The sequence below is a fragment of the Carassius auratus genome, chromosome 18 (assembly GCF_003368295.1).
Source record: "Carassius auratus strain Wakin chromosome 18, ASM336829v1, whole genome shotgun sequence".
Taxonomy (NCBI): domain Eukaryota; kingdom Metazoa; phylum Chordata; class Actinopteri; order Cypriniformes; family Cyprinidae; genus Carassius; species Carassius auratus.
In genome coordinates, this window is record NC_039260.1 from 8,188,891 (window position 1) to 8,210,545 (window position 21,655).

General features: G+C 38.5%; 1 protein-coding gene across 1 annotated transcript in view; it reads right to left on the minus strand.

Moving 5' to 3' along the window:
- LOC113118319 (zinc finger protein ZFPM1-like) overlaps positions 1-19,993 on the minus strand; it is a 71,990-nt gene extending 51,997 nt beyond the window's left edge. Inside the window, exon 1 of the mRNA XM_026287393.1 lies at positions 19,583-19,993. Within this exon, the coding sequence (XP_026143178.1) occupies positions 19,583-19,622 (40 nt within the window). The 5' untranslated portion in view covers positions 19,623-19,993. The remainder of the gene's footprint in view (positions 1-19,582) is intronic.
- Between the last annotated feature and the right edge of the window lie 1,662 nt (positions 19,994-21,655).

Consider the following 21,655-nt stretch of genomic DNA (forward strand, 5'->3'; position numbering starts at 1 on the left):
CAATTTGTGAATTAGCAGGGTTAACGGACATGACAGAGAGCTGAGACCCGTCTCGTCCGATGTGTGCCAGGATGAGGTGTGTCTGCGTGTGTATGTGGATGACTGTAGATAATTTTAATATCAGGCTGGTGTGGATTGCTGATAATGTTTTAAGGCAGGGCCCTGTGGACTGAGCACTGGTAGTACCTATCTGTAATTAGTAACCATTCTCTATCGCTGATAAGATAAACACACCCTGACCTTTTCCATTTGGTCGCCATGGTAACGGCCCTCTACCCCCCCCCCCCCCCCCCCCGATATTATTTTAGTGATTAAACAGCAAATAGCAGGGAGATGGAAGAAACCGATAGGGATGATTAATAATGGTGTTTGGTTGAAGTGAATGTATGTGAGCTTGTGTGAGGAGGGCCGCCGGTGTCACAGAGGAGTGTGAATAGGCTTGGCTTGGCTTTTTTGCGGTGAATAATGGAAATTTAAGATGAGGCAATAGGAAATAAAAGCATGGGGTGAGAGCGATAGATGTCTCGTTTCTTTCTTTTCCCTTTTTTCTGCAAAACACTTTCACGGGGAAGAGAATATTAATGCGTCTGTCTCTTTCCTCCCTATCCAGCCAAGCCCTTTACCCACAATCCTCTCATTCTCATCATTCAACTCTTAAGACTTATCGCTCTTCTGATTAATAAGAACTCTTGCACTTCAGAACCCCACTGACTGTAATAGTTTTTCCTATTAATGTGAGAACATGCCATAATGCATAACAGCGGTTCGGCACATATATGTATGAAATGTGTTAAACGTGATAACTAGGTTTTGGAAACATCTTCATGATGGTGGTAGGACGAGGGTGTTGAATTCCTTTCCTAAGACTTTAGAAACTTAATTTAGAAAATAAATGCGAGGGATGCGATGATAGTATAAACATTCTGGCCGATACTGATAAGCCAGTCGTTATTTTTTTGTTGTTATGACCTGATAAATGGCTGATATTAAAATGTTGTAGTTAGAATAAGTTTTTTTTTTTTTTTTTTTTTATAATACAGGTGAATTTAGGTATCATTATAATATACATTATAATGTACGGATTTAAAAAATAATAATAATAATAATTTTGAGATTTTTCTTTTTTTTTCAATACATTAATACATAGGGCATTCCTAATTAAAGCATTTATGATATATACATACACACATACACAAACACACAAATACATACATACATATACATACACACTTTTTTTTTTTTTTTGAAGTCTTAGTTATTTAGTGGTAAAAGTCTATGCAAATAATCAAGACAATCATCAGATTGAATCCTAGTTGATTTTCTGGTCAGTTAAAAGATACTGATCAGAGAAAAAAAAAATTCTATGCCCTAAAATATGACAGAAACAACAACAACAAACAGGGTAAAAGAACAAACACACTGCCTCATATATTGTCCATACTGAAACCAATATATACACTTCAGTTTTCAGGCAGGACTGAGGCTTCTCTCTGCAACCTGTGAGAGTGCATTTGCATAAAAAGGAAAGAGCAACCGTGCATGCAAACCGGGCCCAGTTGACTGAAAGTTCACAGGGCCAGCAAGAGCAGGGCTTGACAGCTTGTATCAGGCTGATCTCTGTTCTGATAGGGACACCTTCCCAGACTACGGCCAGGGGAGAGCTCACAGACCTCACACAAACTCTGACAATCTGACGCCACTGCCGTAGATTCCAACGATAACATGCATTTGGACGGACACAAGCCTATGTGACTATACTGACATCTCTACTACCACTGACCCGAGCGACTCTCTGGAATGTGGCTGTCATCAAGGATTTTGGGATATCTGATGAAGGTTAGCCATTGCGAGATACTTCAGAGATAGACCTCCCGCCATATCTGCAGAAAGGAATGCCTGGCCTGTCCGAAACGGATAATGCTTCCCATGCTTTTTCAAGTGATTTGAGATCTGACAGAAGAACGCTCATGTTCAAACTAATGTAAGATCCCCAATAAATCCAGCACTTTACAAGAATGACAGAAACAGACACCTGTGCTGAACACTTTTAGAGTAAATGTGGATTTGATACTGCAGTGCTAGAGTAAGCCTTCTTAAAACAGGGCCACAGGACACACACACACACACACGTCTGCACTGTAAGTCTGCTCTATTGCTTGAGTAAGCGAATTTGCCTCAGCAATGGCTGAGGAGGCAACAAGGCGACAGAAAAAAAAGGATAATCTTTTATCTCACAATCCTCCCCACTGATTTTTATAGTCCATATCACTTCCCTGACAGTTGATGTTCCACTTTTCTTTTTCATTATTTATTTATCTATTTTTGCTTTGTGTGAATTCAGCTAAAATACTTCTAAAGCCCTTAATGGTGCTATCGGGAGCCGGGATCTGCTGCCATGCGCTGCTTTTCATTGGAGATATTTGCCAGGCCGACCCTAAAGAAACGGGACATTATCAAATGTCTAACTAGACTGACACGGCCAATTATTGACAAATTATTCCTTCAGAGCGCGCCTGACTCCCTTGATGAGCAAAGACTTCCTTGATGAGCGCGCAGTCCCCCCTCTGTCCTCTGGGCCCGGGGACTGACGCCTATCAGATTCTATTAAACGCTCTGCACTTCTGCGAACAAAGCTACCCGCGCCCTGCGTCACATTAGCTTCCATTATACGCTCATGAACTTTGTCATGATCACAATGGTATACCAGTCTTTTAAGAGCTTTTAAGACTGAGAATTCCTTTCTGTTTATCAGGAGACTCAAAGATGACTTCACACGAGAAGGGAACGAAAGGCATGCTCTAAAGAAGGTCAGTCGTGGTCCAATTCAGATGTGAGTGGGAGAATTCACTAAGAATGATTTGTATACACTTTCAGCATTGTTTATTTGCATCCACTTTTGGGTTGTTTTAATGCACGATTCACAAAATAAATGAGGACGCAAATACTGGCAAAAAAAATTAAATACAGTTTGCTAATAATATATTAATAATAATCTCCACTGCAATACAGGAGCATAGTTTTTAAAGAAATTAGATATGTTTGTAATAAAAACTATGATAATTAATTCATTTAAATACCAAATTTTGTAACTAGGCATGTGCCAATAATTTAAATCTGGTCAAACTTAAATTATTTTCATATTATGGCAAATAGCCACTAAATGACCAATATTAACATTTTAATCATTCTATATTATTATCTAAATAAAATGAAAAGTGAAAAATAATCACTTTGGAGATCTGCAAAATATTACTTTTAAATGTTATTAAATTATTCAAATTTTTAAAGATTCCATTTTAGTGAGCGTAGGGGAAATCCACATGCACATGCACAATTAAATATCAAATACCGATACAGGCTAATAATCAATAAATATCGTACCAATGGATTTTTAGCATTCTTAAAGATTAATTTTAAGTGATCGGTAGATGGCTACAAAGATAACTGAAATTTTTTAAATTGAGGAAATGAGCATCACAATAAAATTTCCAATACTGATAAATTAATAACAAAACAAAACTCAAATATAGGCTGAAACTAATATGCTACTATTATAACCTAGTTAAACCTAGATTTAATGTTTTTTGCATTGACAAAACATCGCACATCTCTCCAAAGACTGAGCGGAGCTATTTTTGTTACACCACAACAAATCTCGAGTAAAGACTCAGAAAAGCTATTAGCCTGAAATTTGAACTCGAAGCACTTAATATCTGTCAGGAAAATAATGCTTTATCGGCTATTTGCACTGTGCACTTCTAAGTACTCGCTCTTATCAAATGCATCGTCATCAGGGGACTTTGAGGCATGACACACAGACTGATAGATGGGAGCAGCTGATGTGCTGGCTTTAGGCAGAGAGGTCACTGGGAAGATGAGCCAGAGGACAGTGCTGGGGCAGGACACACTCTGCACTTGGTCTCGGTCCAGTTCCAAAGTTGTTCGTGGGATTGGAGTCTGGATATGAGAAGCTGGTTCTTCAAAATAATTAGTTAGTTAATGACAGTGGACAACAAAGCAGTCACTCCAGATGACATCCAACTGTCCTCTGTAAACTTTCTCATGAGGGAAGCGACTGTACTAGTTTATTAGAGACAGAGATAAGCACTTTCAATCTCCAGCCAAGACAGCCATGCTAAGACAGCAACTTTATCATCAAGATGTAGTGATATATGTGGAATTAAAGTTAAGGTTGGATCATATACCTAAAACAATGAATTATAATTTTTTTTTCAGCCAACGTTCACTTGACGTTGAAAAAATAAATCTCCCTATATATTCTTATATTCAATTATATTTTAAAATGCTTTATACAATCAATCAGACGAACCATCATTTCAACTTAATCACAATTTTTCCCAGTAGATTTAGAAAGTTGATTAGAATGTTGAATGCAAGTAGATTAGAAAGTTGAATGCAAGTAAAAAATAAACAAAAACATTTTTCACAATTTTTAATTTTACGCAGCAATACAACACTCAATGCAACAATGTATCCTGGAAAGTGACAATATGTATTGTGTACGGTTGCAAAAAACTTGAAAGTTTAGGCAGATTTAATTTAGGCATTCATTCATATAAAAACAGACTGCATATACGCTAAGTGCATTAAATATGGTAAAACCGTAAGCTCACACATTCAAGCCTCCATGTTTATTATCATTAATCAATTAAAAACAAAAGGCATTTTTTAACGACATACAATCATTACAACTTTTTAATTGAATGTAGTCAGGGACAGAGTGCAAGCATGCCTGTCTAACATAAGTCTGTATTTTTAAATAAGCAGAATTACGGATATTTCTAATCGGATTAAATTAACATATTTTAGTTAACTGGTTATCATAGGTCTATTTTAACTCCATTTTGGCTTAGTTTAAAGAATTGTGAGAGCATCGTATCTTGAGATCAGTGTATTGAACCAAATAGTCATATGTCATAAGTCAATTCATATTATATATATATTTTTTTTTTTTTTTTTTTTACTAAAAGAGACCTATATATAGAGATATAAAGTGAAAGCAGGAATGTCTGCACAATAACAGGGTCTTGACCTCTAACCTGGCGACTGGCGCGGGGTGCCAACATTTTCCTTTCTCTCCCTCCTTTCATGTGCGGCCCCTTCATGCTCCCTGCCAAGTCCACATCCTCTCTAACGAGGGTGTAGTTTCTTAACATTCATCATCGCTGAACTCTGAAACTTTATCAGCTCCGGAGCACGGCGCCATGGCCCCGGCCCGGCTCGCTCCAGCTCTCAGATAGGGCCGATAACACACTGATAGATTACAGCAGATTGTTTTACTTCAGGGGACACTGCTGCCTCTAATACTAATACTTAGACAAGACTCACTGCTTACGGAGGGAGAACAGAGAGAGGGAGGGATAGACGGCACAAAGAGAAAAGGGCAAAGGAGCCAAGTGTGCGCACGTACACATATGTGTGTGTGCGCAAGTAAGGGATATTCACATGGAGATTGTGATCAAAATGGCCTCTAACAGTAGCACAGGTTTAAAATGACCGTTTTCTTAGAGATTATACATTCCTTTCACTCCACAATCTGATTTAATAATGCTCAGTATCACAGAAACTCAAATGCTGCATATTGCCTTTGTGCGCAACTTCTCGACATTAAAAAGTGCTGAAGTATGTTTTGGATTTATAAGCATAATATGCAACAAGCGAGGCATAAGGCAAAGATGTTGACTGAAATTACAGTTGCATGCAGTATAAAGGTCTCTCCAGCCTTGATGAATATGAGAAACAAATGTATGAGTAAGCCTTAAATGACATGTACAGGTCAGCTGTAGTGAATCTGATATGTATTGCACATAGAAAAAGCAATGGCCAGATCCAATCGAATCTTAGATGACAGAATGTCGATGCACATTTTCCACCATCATCTGTCACAGCATAATTTGAAAGTGTTCTTCCCCACAATGAGCTGTTTTACTCATTTGTAAAAACAAAACTGTGATTGGTCACTTAATATGTCATTTAGCAGGTCACTTACTGTCAAGGTGGGTGGTTCTCAGAACAAGCAAACAAGCAAGAAAATCAAAAAACAGACTGGTTAAGAGTAAAAATTAAAATAAAAATGCATATTTGTGGAAAAAAAGTACATTTGATGTATACTTTACATGCTAAAGCACAACCAAAATATACAGTTGAATCTTCTCACACACAGGCCGCTTTCACAAACAACAGCCTGAGGCACAAAGACAAGAGGAAATCTGAAGCGTCCGGGCGGGCGCAAGACTGGAGTACCACCTGACCTACAGCTAAAAAACAAAAAAAAAAAGGGTCAAGTGTAGATCACAAGGACTCCACAGAAAGACTCCTGACTGGACCACACTAAGATGTGAGAGAACATTATTGAATAAATGAATATGAACTGACTTATGACTTTATAGTCAAAAGAAACAGCAACACAGTAAACCGCCATTCAGAATAACAGTAATAATCCATAATAGGGACAGTTCACCCAAAATCTTTTATTCTGTTATTAACCATCCTTCATTTTAAACACACATTATTGTTCGGAAGTATAGAGTCAGATCAAACAGATCACACATTAAATTGATCAAAAATTAAGATTTTCATAATGTTACAAATTTTTTTTTTTTTTTATTATTAACCAAAGATATCTAAACAAATTTAATTACATTAAAATATTAAAATAAATCTTGGTTTCCTTTAAAAATATGAATGTTTTTCAACACTTAAAATAATAAGAAATGTTTTTTTTTTAAATAAAAAAAAGTCAGCATGTTAGAATTATTTCTGTATCATGGGACACTAAAGACTAGATCAATGGCTGCTGGAAATTCAGCTTTTCCATGATAAAAATAAATACCATTTTAAAATACATTAAAACTGAAAACATTTATTTATTAATATATATATACAGATCGCTTTTATGGTGCATGTTGGTTTTAAGCTTGAGAGCTTGGAACCTTCTAGTCAATATAAACTATAGCTATAAGGCAGGGGCTGCAGAACTGTTATTCTATCATATTTCATTTTCATTTTTGGATGAACTATCCCTTCATGACACAAATGTTTAATCATAATGCAACTTTCAAAATGAAAAATGTTTAGATGAATATTAGTCATTGAACTGAGCCTGCCAAAATTGGTTTAGAAGTGTAAAGCAGGGTCAATTACACGGAACATCCCCTTCCTTCTCTTTCTGCTGGAAGTGAACTGCACTGCACCCCAGCGATCGACCAATCAGCCGTCTTCAACAACAGCAGACGCCTGTCGCCCACTGCAACACTCCTGTCCACTGTGTCCGGCCTCTTTATTTGGGTCAGACTGAGGTTAGCCTTATCAGAGGCCAGCAGCTCTAAAAACGCTGAGGTGTGTGTGTTATGAAGGTGTGTGTGTCTACTGAGAAACAGCTCAGAAAGGGTTAACTCAGGACCAATCACTCACTCTTACAGATACAGAGAGAAAAAGCCACACAAACTGATCTTTTCATGCTTCCCTCCAAAAAAAAAATGTATCCTCCAAAACAACTGCCATCGGGAAAAAAAGCCTAATATCCCTGTATATTCTTAATTTTTGCATCATCCGCTTTATCAGCAGACCCCATGAATAATCCGTACGGTAATTTCTTTTCTTTCTCCCTTTTTGTTCCTGGCATTTTGGTAGAGAGCGATAAGGCATAAAAAACAACAGAAGGGCTAAGAGAGTGAAAAAGACAGATAGATAACATTGATATCAACTCCTACACAAAGCAGTCATTCCCTTATCAGAGCTTTTTATCACACTTTCGTTATTTTTTTCTTCTTCTTCGCCTCCACTCCCTGTTCTTTGTAGCCCAACTGAAAAAAAAGGTCTACTGCCCTTAAAAATCTAGGCAAGGTTTTGGTATCAAATTAACCTTATGCAGGCTTTTTTTCAGGCTCGCTAATGTGAATAATTCAGCACACAGGGACACACGGCTGGAGAGATCGTGTGAGCACAGCTGTGTCAGAGGACGCGTCAAAGATTTTGGGAGCAAAAAACAAACTCTCAAACATTTTTTTTTCAATTCCTGTTTGAATCTATTAATTTGTTTCCTAGACCAAATGCTGGGGGAAAAAACGGACACATTCAGACGCATAGTAATAATTTCAAACACGCTCATACTCCCACAGAAAGTAAAAAGCCTCTCTAATCTATCAAGGTCAGTTACAGTGCCCTGAACAAATACTGCGTTGTTTAAGAGAGCAGTTTAAGTGAGCTCTCTATGTAAGCAGAGAACAGACGCTTAGACAGAAAGACAGGAAGATAGAAGGACAGATAACGAGTTAGACAGTACAACAGACAGAATTTCAACACCGATCGGCCCAAACTTCCGGTATTAAGTTATTGAAAAGTGACAGTAAATGCACTGAAGGACAACAGATATATTCTGTTGGGGTAACTCTTTGCAGAACATGTTAGCTGGTGTTATTCAGAGGACTATTTTCAGTGAAGTTTCGACAGATGGATAAACTAATTTCAGTTGAATAGATAATATGTTCATTGTGTCATCAGATGTGCACTACTGCTCGAAGGACTGAGGCCTTTATTAAAGAAATTAATACTTTTATTCCACAAGGATGTGTTACATTGATCAAAAGTGACAGTAAAGTGTTTTTACTACAAAAAGAATCTATAACAACATATAAATTCTATTCTTTTCATCAAACTTTATATCCATCGAAGAATCCATGGTACCATGGTTTCCACAAAAATGCAGCAGAACAACTGTTTTCAACATTAATATTAGTAAGAAAGCTTCTTAAACACCAAATCAGCATATTAGAATGATTTCTGAAAGAACATGTCACCCTAAAGAAATGCATATTAATTTTATAAAAAAATAAAAAAATAATAATATTTAAGTTTAAATTAGGCGTCATTACCATTTCACTATACTTTCAAATTTTGTACCCTTTTTTTCTCCAGAGAAGTTTTTCTCTGAACTGTTCTGCCAAATTTTAACTAAAGATTTTCAGGAGGTTCACATCAAAAAAACATCATCAAGAAAAAGATTACATCTTTTATATCCTATATCCCTGATTCCACCCAGATAAGAACACATGTGCATGACATCACCACTTATGGGCAAAGCAGAAGGACCCCCTATATTTGAGGTACCCCACTAGATTAATGACACATCTCTGACATCAGCAAAGTGATCCAGGAAGCTTGAGAGGAAAATCCACAGCTGGATGGTTGGAAAACACAGAAGCAAGAAGGGAGAGACGGAATGGACATGGTTTACTATACACAAAAGGATGTAATCAGTTAGATCAGCATGGTATCTCGGTGAAGCAATCGCTGATAAAAAAAAAAAAAGCACCCTGGAAGAGCGTGTTATTGCAGATGGGAGGTCATCAGCAGCGATAGGGCTGCCCACGCTGCCTGGCTACTTCCTCCGGTTGCCGTGAGAAATCAGCGGTCAGCCAGCTACTAGCCGTTTCCAGCAATGCCGAACCTGCGCGAATATTCAAAGCGGTCGGGTGACCTAGTGTTTCCGAGCGCGAGCGTTTAGTCAGCGCTTGTTTATGCAGATGGCGATGTGATTGCGCGTCGTAGAGTGTCAGTCGACAAGATTCCAAATGTAATAGTCCCTGAGAGGCACTTGAATGGAGTCATTCCCCCATCACACTCCCCCGCCCTGCAAAACTTTCTTATTAACCGCACCATCTCGCCATCTCTCCCACATACCCCTCCTTTCCCCCATTCCTCCTCTCTCCTTCTCAAATAAACCTACAAAGAAAGAGAAATTAACAGAGGAGACGTTTTTCTCCCTGCCGCCCCTCTCCTTTCTAGATAGCGCAGGAAGGAATGAGAGAAACAGAAGGAGAGGGGGAGAGAGAAAGCGATAGAGACAGAGGAAAGGAGCAAAAGAGAAAGAGGGAGAGAAAAAAAAAACATAATTTATCTGTGTATTATCAAGAAAGGCAGACACTTTAATCAGTCAGCTATGAAGTCAGTATTTCCATTCTTATCTGTTGCAGGAGTGGAAATGGAGAGCAGATAGTGCGCTGGGAGCCCATCGGTGGGCAGGAATGATAATGGGAGAGAGAGGGCTGGCTATTGGACCGCTGTGTCAGCTCTATCTGCACCCATTATCAAGGGCCTTATCGGCGCTGCCATCAGCCAAGCTGTAATGGGGCCAGTTCAACTTTCCACATTATCATACCGCTAAGACCTGGTTCTAGTGAGGCTAGAGGTCTGACTGGAGACAGAGGGAGAAGAGGCAGGAGAAAGGGGGGTGGGGGGGGTTACAGAGAGACAGTTGTCTGGGGGGGGGGGGGGGGGGGTCAGTGGAGAAAAAGCGAGATAGTGATAGATATTGGGGATGGGAGAGAGCTGGGGTAATGGAAAGCGGGCCAGAAATGAAGGGGGAGAGATGGAGGAGGGGCTTATGTGAAAGGGTTGGTAAGTCGAGACTTTGATTGACGGAATGGAACTTGAAAAGTTGAGTTTGGGGAAGGCCTAGAGGACTAAAGTCCATTCTGAATGATGATTTTAAGGGATAGTCCAACCATCGTCTACTCATCCTCATATTGATTCAAACCTGCATGACTTAATTTTCTCTGTAGAGCTTAATAGAAAACATGCTGGTAACCAAACAATTTCGGTTTCCATTAACAAAAAATAATATGGAAGTCAAACAGTAATTCATACATAATTTCATTTTTGTGTGGACTATCCCTTTAATAGTGGCAGTCCTATCATATAATCATCTATGTAATGATAATATTTTTTATTGTGATCGTCTGCAGGACTTTGATTGACAGGCTGAGAAGAAGTATCCTTGACTTTTAGAGTGCTTTTCAGGTACATAATAGAACGGGACATCCATAAGTCCACAATCATGGAATCCAAATGATTACAAAGTCTTATGATATAATCATCATGATAATGATAATATTTTTTCTGCGATTATCCAAAATGATAAGACCCTATGGATGATGACCTTTGACAGGCAAGATTTCATTTTAGATACTGTTAAGATAACATTCTTTGGAATTGGACCAGGATTGCACAATAAATGGATTCAATAGAAGTCACAGACCAAACAATAAATTCCTAAACAGCGTAGCGGAGTACAAACTGACCCATTTCAACTCTGCAGGTTTATAAAACACAATCCTCCTAACCTTCATGCTAGTATGACAATGCTCACCTACTTATTGGAAACAATACTATTTGTAAGAATGAAGACGTCACGAATAATTTTAACTTAATGGGCAATTATTAAAAATTCTATAATTTAGATTCTATCCTTTAAAATAAATTATACTATTTTAAAGGGTATTTAGGCATATCATAATTTAAAATTATATGTATTGTCTACATATGGGATTAATTTTAGATTAATTTTGTTGTAACGTTTGATGAAGGCAAAGGCAATTTAAATGTAAAAACAGAGCAAATGAGCATCAATTAATACAGATAAAAAAATATGTTGTAGTAAATGTTAAGTTCTTAAAATAGTAGGAAATGCTATTAAAATAACTACTAGAACTTTGTGCTATCTTCCAGTTCAGGGTTTCCCACACGTTAATTTCTTTGTGGCGGGCCGCCACAATATCAAAACTGACTGGCACAAATAGATTTTCCAAAAGGCTTTGACTTTGTGGAATAAACATGAGCACTGCACGTTTGAAAAAACCAGTGCGGGTGTTTTTATATCTCTGTATTTCCAAATGTTTCATGTCATTTTCATTTCATCATGTAATGCCTGATAAAGCAGTGTTTGTGGGCAGAGCGCTGCTCTGTGTATAGCTGTTACCGGGGAAACCTCTACAAATATAGGCTGTCATGCTATTTTCAGTTTTCAGTCATTATTAAAGTTATGTTTAAATATTCGCCAGTTCCCGCCTCATCTTCCATCGTTCCAGCACCACCGCCTCGGGCAGCCACCGGCGGTCTCTGCTTCTTCCTCAAGCCCAATATTCTCAGCACCACTGAACAAGGGGTTTTTGACGGTGTGTCCCCCCTTCCTCCTGGGTTTCGGCACCAATGTAAAGTTCGTAGTTTGGGGAAGGAGGAGGCGGGAACTGGCGAACATTTTTACATAATGTTCTTCTTAACTTTAATAATAAAATAAACACAAAACTGAAAATAGCGCGACAGCCCATCACGGATGACTGTCGCGCACAAACAAAAAATAATAAATAGTCCAGGCCTGGTCCTTTCTCGTCCTTCACTGTCGTTCCTCCTCCTTTTATCCTTCCACAGCTCCTTGATGGGACTCATTACCATTCACCACACCTGCCTCGCTCCGTTCCCACGGCTCTCGGCCCTTCCCCACTTGTCATAGTGTTAAACAAATAATCTAATGTGAAGTAAATGTTTGTAATTTGTTAAAGTGCTAACAATAGGAAACATGAAAGGGATAAAGTGAAAGAAGCGTAAGTGAGAAAACCATGACCAGAAATAGCACAGAAGGCTACCCAACTATCACCTTAAGAAATGCACAATGTAGTCTTTCATGTCACTATTTCATGCCAATTAAAAGGACACAAAAGGCTAAAACACTTTATAAATGTGCTATATTAACGTGGACTGTTGGCAGTTCGGCTATGAAATTGTCTGAAATGTATGAATGTCAGAACATTTGCAACATTTCCTGTGACTTACGCACAAATAAAACTGATCCGATTCACACCTCACATACACATAGCCTACACTTCTCAAACAGAAGCTGGAAGAGGTCTGAGGCTGATTTCTGCCAGTCTTCCTTCTCTTTCTAGAGCCAGCCAAGTGGAGTGTGTGAGAGCAGAAAGAAGAGCCACTCTGGTCTAGACCACCTCTGTTCAGGGGTGGCTCCCTGGAGGTGGTCTAACCTCTCCTCTTTCTAGGGCCTTTGTCCCAGCTGCCCTTCTGTGCTTATCTCTTCTCTTTCCGCCTCTCCTTATGAAACATGCCCGGTGTTCCCTTCCCACAAGAGCCTCCTGCCTGGCATATAACAACACCCAAGCCTGAGTTCTCCACACCGTGAGCAATTGGGATACTCAAGGCAGCATGATCTTTCAAATTGAAAAAAAAAAAAAACACAGGCCAGTGGTAGTTTATAGTAGAGATGTGCAAAACTATACATCTTCAAAACGGACCACTCAAACGATTATTGACTATAGTCGAAATATAATCGACCATTCTGAGAAAGAAGCAAGTAAATGATTAGATGCATTTCAGGGATAAATAAATAATGCATTTCAAATTGTATTGTAATAATTTCACAATATGCAGCCTTGTGAGCATAAGAAACTTCTTTCCAAAATCACACACACATAAATAAATATTGCATTTTATATAACAATTATAATTTCATTTTTATATAATAAGACATAAAAAAATTGTAGCCAGTATATACATTTGATTTATATTTATATAACTCACAAAAAGTCCGTCAGCAAGCTAAACTCTTCTAGGAAAGTTGAAAATTTAAAAATGGAAAATTTGCAAAACTACATATTTACTCAGTAAGTTGCCAAACCACAGGTTTCAGGTTCAAGTGATCTCAGTCATTCACAAAGTACACATTAGAGTGTTCAAAAAGCTAGATGAAAAAATAAATGACAGGAAAAAAATCTAAAGCCAATTAACCTCTAGTCAGTTTTTGTATTATTTGACCTGCCACCCATTCCAACTCAATAATCCACTTCTCCGGATCATTTTAGGAGTCTGTAGTGTCACTATTGTGAGTATAAAACATTAAATAATTAGTAAAAACCTGACCTTGTGCATTTGATTACATTTAACTCTTGGCAGCCATAACAAGCAAGCCAGTGAGGACTGTTACTATCCCAGAGTGTTATATTTTATACTCTGGGACAGAAACTCACCTGAATGCCATTGGGACGTGACCTACAAATTTAATCTATGGCCTTATGGTTCAGACAAATACACCCAGCTGAACTGTTTGCATAAAGCCCCATTGAGATAACTTCACTTATCCTTTTAAAGGAGGGGAACAGTATACTGTCACTCTTGAACTTTATGTCCTTAACACAACATCAAATTGACGGCCCACACCCCCAACCATGCCAATTAAGCACATCAAATAAAGAACATGACATCAAACCTCAGCGTGGAAATCAGCCAATCTAATCAACCCTGTTAGCCGTGATCCACATCAAATATGGCTCCTCCACATCGGACAAATTATCATATCTCCATTCTCCTTAAGACGCAACTCATTAACTCCAACCAAAAAGCACAGAAAACTCTATTACACCAGCCTTCTGGAGAAAAAAAAGAAAATCTCCCTCCTGCGATGGCAAATCTCACCTCCGCCGTTTCTATCAAAACGGCACATAAAAATAAGTCCTCTCCATAAGATGCGATGTGATAACAGTGCATTAAAAGATTACTGCCCTGTTCCCATCTTGTTTTTAATTGCATTGGGGCCAGAGGCTACGGGATCCTTAATAACACATTAATATTTTATTCTCATCCACCGCTCCACAATCACACGCAACTGCAGATGCATTTAAGACTTTATGCCATGTCTGCATTTGTTGGCGTCGCACAAGTTTTATGGTACTTGTCTGAGTTACTGTACGCTGATGAGAAAGATGACTGACAGCTCTGCCAGAACTGTATGAGATGACATCATCAAGTGTCGTTTACTTATATTTACATAAAATATCCTAAACAGACGAAACAAAAAATGTGGTTGATTAGATTCTTTAGCCAATATTATAGTGCATAAAAGACTAAATCGGCGTGTATGTCAGTTTAAAGACACCCACTGGGACATTTAACTTTCTGCTTTATTTAGCTAGTTTTTAGCAAGCTTTTTATGACTATATTACGAAGGAAGAAGTGAAGATTTAGGAGTGCTAATGGGTCAGTGAGGGTTCACTTGTCATAACTCACTCGACTTCCCCTTGCGTAAACATTAGGAAAGAGCAATAATTCATCAAAACACCTAAAAGCTTTTCCTTTCACTGTAGCAACCAACAGACACTTCCTAAACGGTAAATTCAGTTAAACTTTTTGACATTATTTTCAGTCCACACAGATCAAACTCGCTCACCCAATCAGGAGAGCTCATCGGCCGGATCAACCAGTAAATCAGCTGACCAATAAACACGTTACACATAATTCTAATAAATAAGAAGTAATAAATAGCTATGTGGGTTACTTGGAACAAATAACCTATTTCAGAACAAAGGTAATGGCTAATGATTTGGGTTTTAGATAAAATTTCAGGTTTCAGCAAGATACTTATTTTTGGGGGGGCTTCACTAGAAACATCAGTGTTGAACCTATATACATCACAAATAGCATTTATGTTGTTAATTCGTCACAGAATCCTGAAATAACATCAGTGTTTTTACAAAAATGTTAAGCATCACAGCTGCATTGATAACAATAAGAAATGTTTCATGAGCACCAAATCAGCATATTAGAATGATTTCTGACTGACTGGAGTAATGACTGGTGAAAAATCTGCTTATATCACAGGAAAATATTATTACCGGTTTCAGTTTAGTTTTAATCGTAACGGCCTTGGTGAGCATAAAATACTTCTTTCAAAAACATTAAAAGTCTTACAGTTCCCAGTGTTTTAAATGGTCGTGTAAATATAAATAATTGGTTTTGTCTTAATTTTACCACAATCTTAGTATCTACCAGCACATGCAGTTCAAACGCAAGATGCATTATTAGTAACAATCATTAAAAGCAGGACTTTGAAGATCTGAACAACCTGCTTTAAAGATTGTCAGATACCAGAAATCATTGATAATAATTTTTTATCAAAATCATGAAAGCCGTCCTTGGCTTTGCAACACATTATAAAGACTTTATAACTTTCTCACAGTGTTCATTGCACCCACTATCACTCAGTATCTAATATCTTACTGCAAATCAACGTTTCAGCCATACTGCTGACGCCACATTCTTGTTTCCTTTCGCAAGGCGTAGAGCTGAATACTTTTTTTTTTTTTTTTTTTCGCTGTTTTTCACCAAAATGCACCCTGCAGATTAGCATCGACGAACAAAAAAACCCTTGCATCTCAATGCTATCTAACAAGATCTACAGTGAGTAATATGTGGAATTAGTTTTAATTAAATTAATCAACAACAATGGTTGTTAGGAGAAAAACACAAGGGTGGGAACCAAGAGGATGGGGGAGTAACTAAGGGGGGAGAAAAAAAAAAAATGCATTCACACCTATCATCTAATTATACAACAACATTAATCACATTAGGACTGGAACTGATTGCCAGGGTCCAGGGCCCTGCTGTTCTTACGTGTAGCTTTGTTATTGCAGCAGAGCCTCAGCTCCTGCCTGCTCTGCCCTGATAACAACTCTTATCGCACTTGGCGATCTCTATCTATACCAGAGATCAGGCCCCAGGCTTTATCAAAAGTTCACATCGAGCTAAAAGCAGAACAAAGAAGGAAAACACACAAGCAAAACTGGCGTGCGTGCGTATGTGTGAAAATATGTGTGCGAAAGTCTGTGATCTCTCATTTTTTCAATATTAAGTATTAAACTAGACCTCAGGGTCAAATGACCCGGAGACGCTGAACCGAACAGCAGAAAAAGCTCTGAGAGCACTTTCAACAAAAACAGGAAGAGATCCCATCAGTTGTCCACACTTTCAAAAGTGCAAGCCCAAGGTACAGGAGGTGGTAACTCAAACAAGTGCATTGTCTGGCTTCTCTAACATCCTCCGGCCGCTGACGCCAAATTCTGGGAGCTCATGAATAATTCACACCGACCTCCGAGCCGTTTGAATGATGTCACTCGGCTGCTATCTGTGAGAATCTCCTTTCTGTTATCTCCCCAATCATCTCAACGGCTCGCTTATCAGCCCCTGCGATCTCACTGAGGCAGCTGCTTTTAAAACGCAGCATACATCCATCTACCATTTCTGTATTCCTGCCTCTCTCTCCCCCAGCCCTTATCAGCCCTGCCATCCTACTCTCCCCTTATCGGCTTTTCTCCCTCTCTTCTTTTAACTTATCTAGAGATACACCAAGCCAGTCCCAAACAACAACAACACAAACATGACAAAGATGAGAACGCTTCAGCCAAATGTAATTATAATCCCAATCCCCCCCACCCACCTCGACGTTGGGACTATCTCCACCGAGATCGCCGCCTTGCCTATCTTGTCTCCCATCTCAACTGCCAAAATATAAGCCCTGGGATGTGGCCCCGCTAAGACCGTGAGCTAATCTCGCCATCAGGGAGTGGTGGATAATCTATCAGCACGATCTTCACCATTGGGAGAGTGACGCACAAAAGACAAACAAAAATATTTCCTCTCAACACAGTCTTCCATGATACTGGATACCTCTTTTAGAGGGGTCGGGATTGTAATCCTTCCAGTAAGAGTGTAACAAAACAATACAATCTTATTAGACACAGTCGTCTTCATGTTTACATACGCAAAAAGGTGAGATAAGAGGGGCGATGTGTCGTCCATATAAGCTCCCGGGTTTGGTAATGGGGAGGACTCACATTTAGGGTGATCTGGCGCCAAATCTGTGATACTTTTCCATCCTCATCACTCCTAATGGGACATCAATGGGGGATTCGTGGAGATGGCGATGTGTACTTCAAAAGCCACCAGATATGAAATCTTCACAGGGTTCAACATTTCAGGAAAGATAAGAAATGTTTATGCTGAATCTTTCAAAACATCAGCTATGACTGGCCTTAAGTAGTAAAGCTGGTTCTACTGTTTGCAGCTGCCTCTAGGTAAGAAAATGAGCTCTGCAGAAACCAACCAGAGATAGCTTTATATCAGATAAGACATCTCAATTAAGAGGACGCCTTCATGGGTCAGCAGGTCATGGGTATTACTGGTCAACGTGCTCGTATAACTCTCCAGTCACTTAAACAAACCTTGATACCGGCCGTTTACACTCAGTGGTATATGCTAATGCTGCCTTATCAGACCATTTTTCTTTCCTATTCAAGAGTGGCTTTCTGCCTTTGAATCGCATTAATATTTATTTTTTTGGAGCAGCCCTTTCAAACTCAACCTCCAAGATATTGCTACTGTGCTTATCGCCTGAAAGCATCTCTTCTGGATGAAGAACTGAAACAGCGCCCGGGCACCAGAGCAAAACGACTTTTCAGCGCTGTTGGTTCTTTTCACAGAAAGAGAGGGAGAGGCAGTGGTCAATCTATTTGATTTTTACTTTAGGAATTTATCGACCACAAAATGTTAAGGGTCACTTCAATCAAAAATGGATTTGTGTCACCTTCACTTTGTTCCAAACCTGTATGACTTTCTTTCATTGCTGGAAGTCAAAATAATCTCCCGCTTGCTTTTTGCCAATCACAATTAATGAAGAACGAAGATGTCAAGTCTCAGAAAACATGGTATGTCATCTCCATAGTATAATAAAAGTGGCTGATAAGACTAGCACACTATATTCCAAGTCACATGATAGTTATTCACTAATAATCTTTCACTCCAGTGAGCTGTTAACGGCTGCGACCAGTTCAGTCGAACTCAAGAACCAAATAATTTTGAGTTATGAACAAATATTTCTGATTGGTTTTGTGAATTATATCAGACGAATTAAACATTGCTACTTTTCTCAGGAAAGTGACAAGATATAGTTTCTCCTTTTGCTTGATATAGCGTTAATCACTTTTATGATTATATTGCATCACTTTCAAGGGTTTAGATCTTTGGTCACCATTCTTTCTCATTAAATGGAAAACAGAAACCAAGACATTCTTCAAAATGTCTCCTTTTGTGTGCCACAGAAGTCAGTCAAAAGTCTTCAGCATGCAAATAATGACAGAACGTACTATCTTGAATACAATCGTAAAAATATAATTTTAAGACCGACTAAAGGGTTAAAAAGGATGGATGAAAAAAAGATTCCAATTGTAATCCACTATCATGTGGAGGGATCAGCTGGGCGCACTATCTGACGACTCATCTCTGGAAAGAGAACTGAAAAGCCGGAGGAAAATGCAACAGCAGCCTCGGTGCAGCCACAGACAGAAAACAAATAAAAGATCCAATTTTAATCCTTATCTCGACTGGGATCGGATCGCTGTTTATCTGAACTCACATCGTCTTTTTCAGAGAACAGTGACGTTTCCACAACAGTATTAAACAGGAAGCCACTGTTACACTTCAGTTGGAGCAGACGAAAGCACTTTTACGAATTAAAAAGTCAAATAAAATCGCGTTTATTACACACAGTTATCGCCGCTGCGTTTGAAAAATGAAGCGTGAGTTTGTTCAGCGGCGTTGACGTGCCGCGCTCTTCCACAAAATGAGTAGCGCGTCCTAAAAGCAGTTGGTTACTATGGTGGCAGTTGTAAATAAATGTAGCCATTTCTAATTTTCTGCGGTCTTAAAACCATTAAAACACAATGAATGTTTGAACAGACCGCTCATACATCTAGAGCGTGCCATTTGTCTCGTGTTAATAGAAAGATCTTGTCAGTTTCCACGAAACTGTTTAAACGCACGACAACGCTGCGCTCACAAAAAAAAAAAAAAAAAATCCAGTCATATGAATAATAGCACACACTTTTTACAACGAGTCACAATTTACAACAGCAGCACCGGTACTAGTTGAACTTTAAAATCTTACGTTTGATCTGCCGGGGTTTGCTCTGCTTTCTTCGGGACATACTTATTCCGTCCTTCGTGCTCAGCTTGCGGCAAAAGCGATCAGTCCACCGGGGTCACTAGCAGTAACAGCACTGGATCACAGCTCTCTGCCCCTCCGAAGACACCCGCATGACCTGTACTTTGATATTCAGAGCCGCAAGAGCTACCTGTGGCCGACTTCTCGACGTCTTCCCAGAGGAGCGATCTATCCTCTCTCCGTTAGCCACAATAAACTCTGCCGATGTTAGCCCTGACAGCGCATATGCTGCTGGAGGAACCTATACCTTTAGCTTTTAATGATTTGTTTAGGTGTACACCGGTGAAGCACAGAGAGAGCGCAGTTCTCCTCAACAGGGCTCGATCGACACATGAAACAGTGGCGGTGATATGTTATGACACGCCTCCGTCACGCCCCTTGCGTATGATGCCATGCCGCACGCCGCTCAAGGCATGCAATGTGTGCCCCGTTTGCATGAAACAATATAATAAAAAATATTCTTAAGGATGAGTGAATGCGGAAAAACTTGATGGGCTGTTCAAAAAAATAATGTTGTTCTTCTTCTTACGGTTAAAATAATGTTGTTATTTACCACTACTCGTTATAAAATCAGTATTATACTTTTATGTTGCATAAATAATGTATAAACGATTATATATACATAGTAATAATACTTTATTATAATATATTTTATAATAATACTTATAATCATTTATAATTATAATTATAAAATACATTCTAATCAACTCAATAATATTCTCGAATTATTTCTTGAATTATTATTTAATGTATATAGACAGACCGACAAACAGACAGACAGATAGATAGATAGATAGATAGGTAGATAGATAGATAGATAGATAGATAGATAGATAGATAGACATTCTAATAAAATATTCTGATAATATTCTATTAAAGTTTTAATAATAATAATTGTATTATTATAAATAATTATTATTTTAAAAAGATAAATTATAATAAGATATAAATAATAAAAACAACACAATTCTATATATTATAAATAATACATTTAACTGGTATTTATTATTTATATTATTTGTTTTTTTGTTGTACTTTTTATGTGAAAACGAATTTATATAATAAATATTTTGTGATCACTGTTCTGTGGTAATTGTTGTTCTCTCTTTTGCTGCTGCAACATTGCATCTCATCTCACACAGGATTCAATAAATATTATTCTATTCTGTTTGTCTACTTTAAATGGGGGCGTGACCAGTATCTCCAAGTAAATGTTGGGCTGGATTACTGAAATACAAAAGTAGTACAATTATAGCTGGTATGATTGCCAAACAAAAGGGAGCACGCTATTACTGTTTTCTTTGCACATATGCAGGCACTGTGACCTCCTCAAAAACTCACTGCTTCCATCTAGTGACCAACGAAAAACCTTATCTCATGCCTCACTGGAGAGTGACGGCACCCTACACCCTCGCGGTCTTCCTCTAAGTTCGGATCGAGGGCGCATTATGGTCAAAAAAGGGTGCGCTCGCGAGCACTCTTCTGAACGCTAAAATGACAAATGTGACACCTACGGTCTCGTGGACTTAACCGACACGCGCACGCTGCGGCCATTGTATACGCAAGACCGCAAGTGCACATGAAGTGTATTCCATTTGGGACAGGGCCCATGGTTGTAATGAGCTATTCAGACGTCAGACTGAAGGGCTGGCTAAGTGAGACTAGTAATGAGCTGACTTATACACATTCCTCTCCAGCCACAACATTTGAATATGAGTCAAATACATCAAAGTTGTCATATGTTAACTACCTGGAACGTTTAAGGCAACCACAAATAATACCAAGAATAATAATAATAAAACACTTTATATTTTTTTTGTTGTGTCATAATTTATTAAGATTTGTTAGAAGGTTCGGGTCAAAATATTTAGGTGAACTATTATTAAACAATTATTTACAAGATCAGTGTTTGGCCTTGTTAATCTTAATGTTGGAGGAACATTGTTCGTATATTTCATGATTAAACATGATGAAATCAACACTTAAAATAAAAAGTATAATGCACTTATAATGACT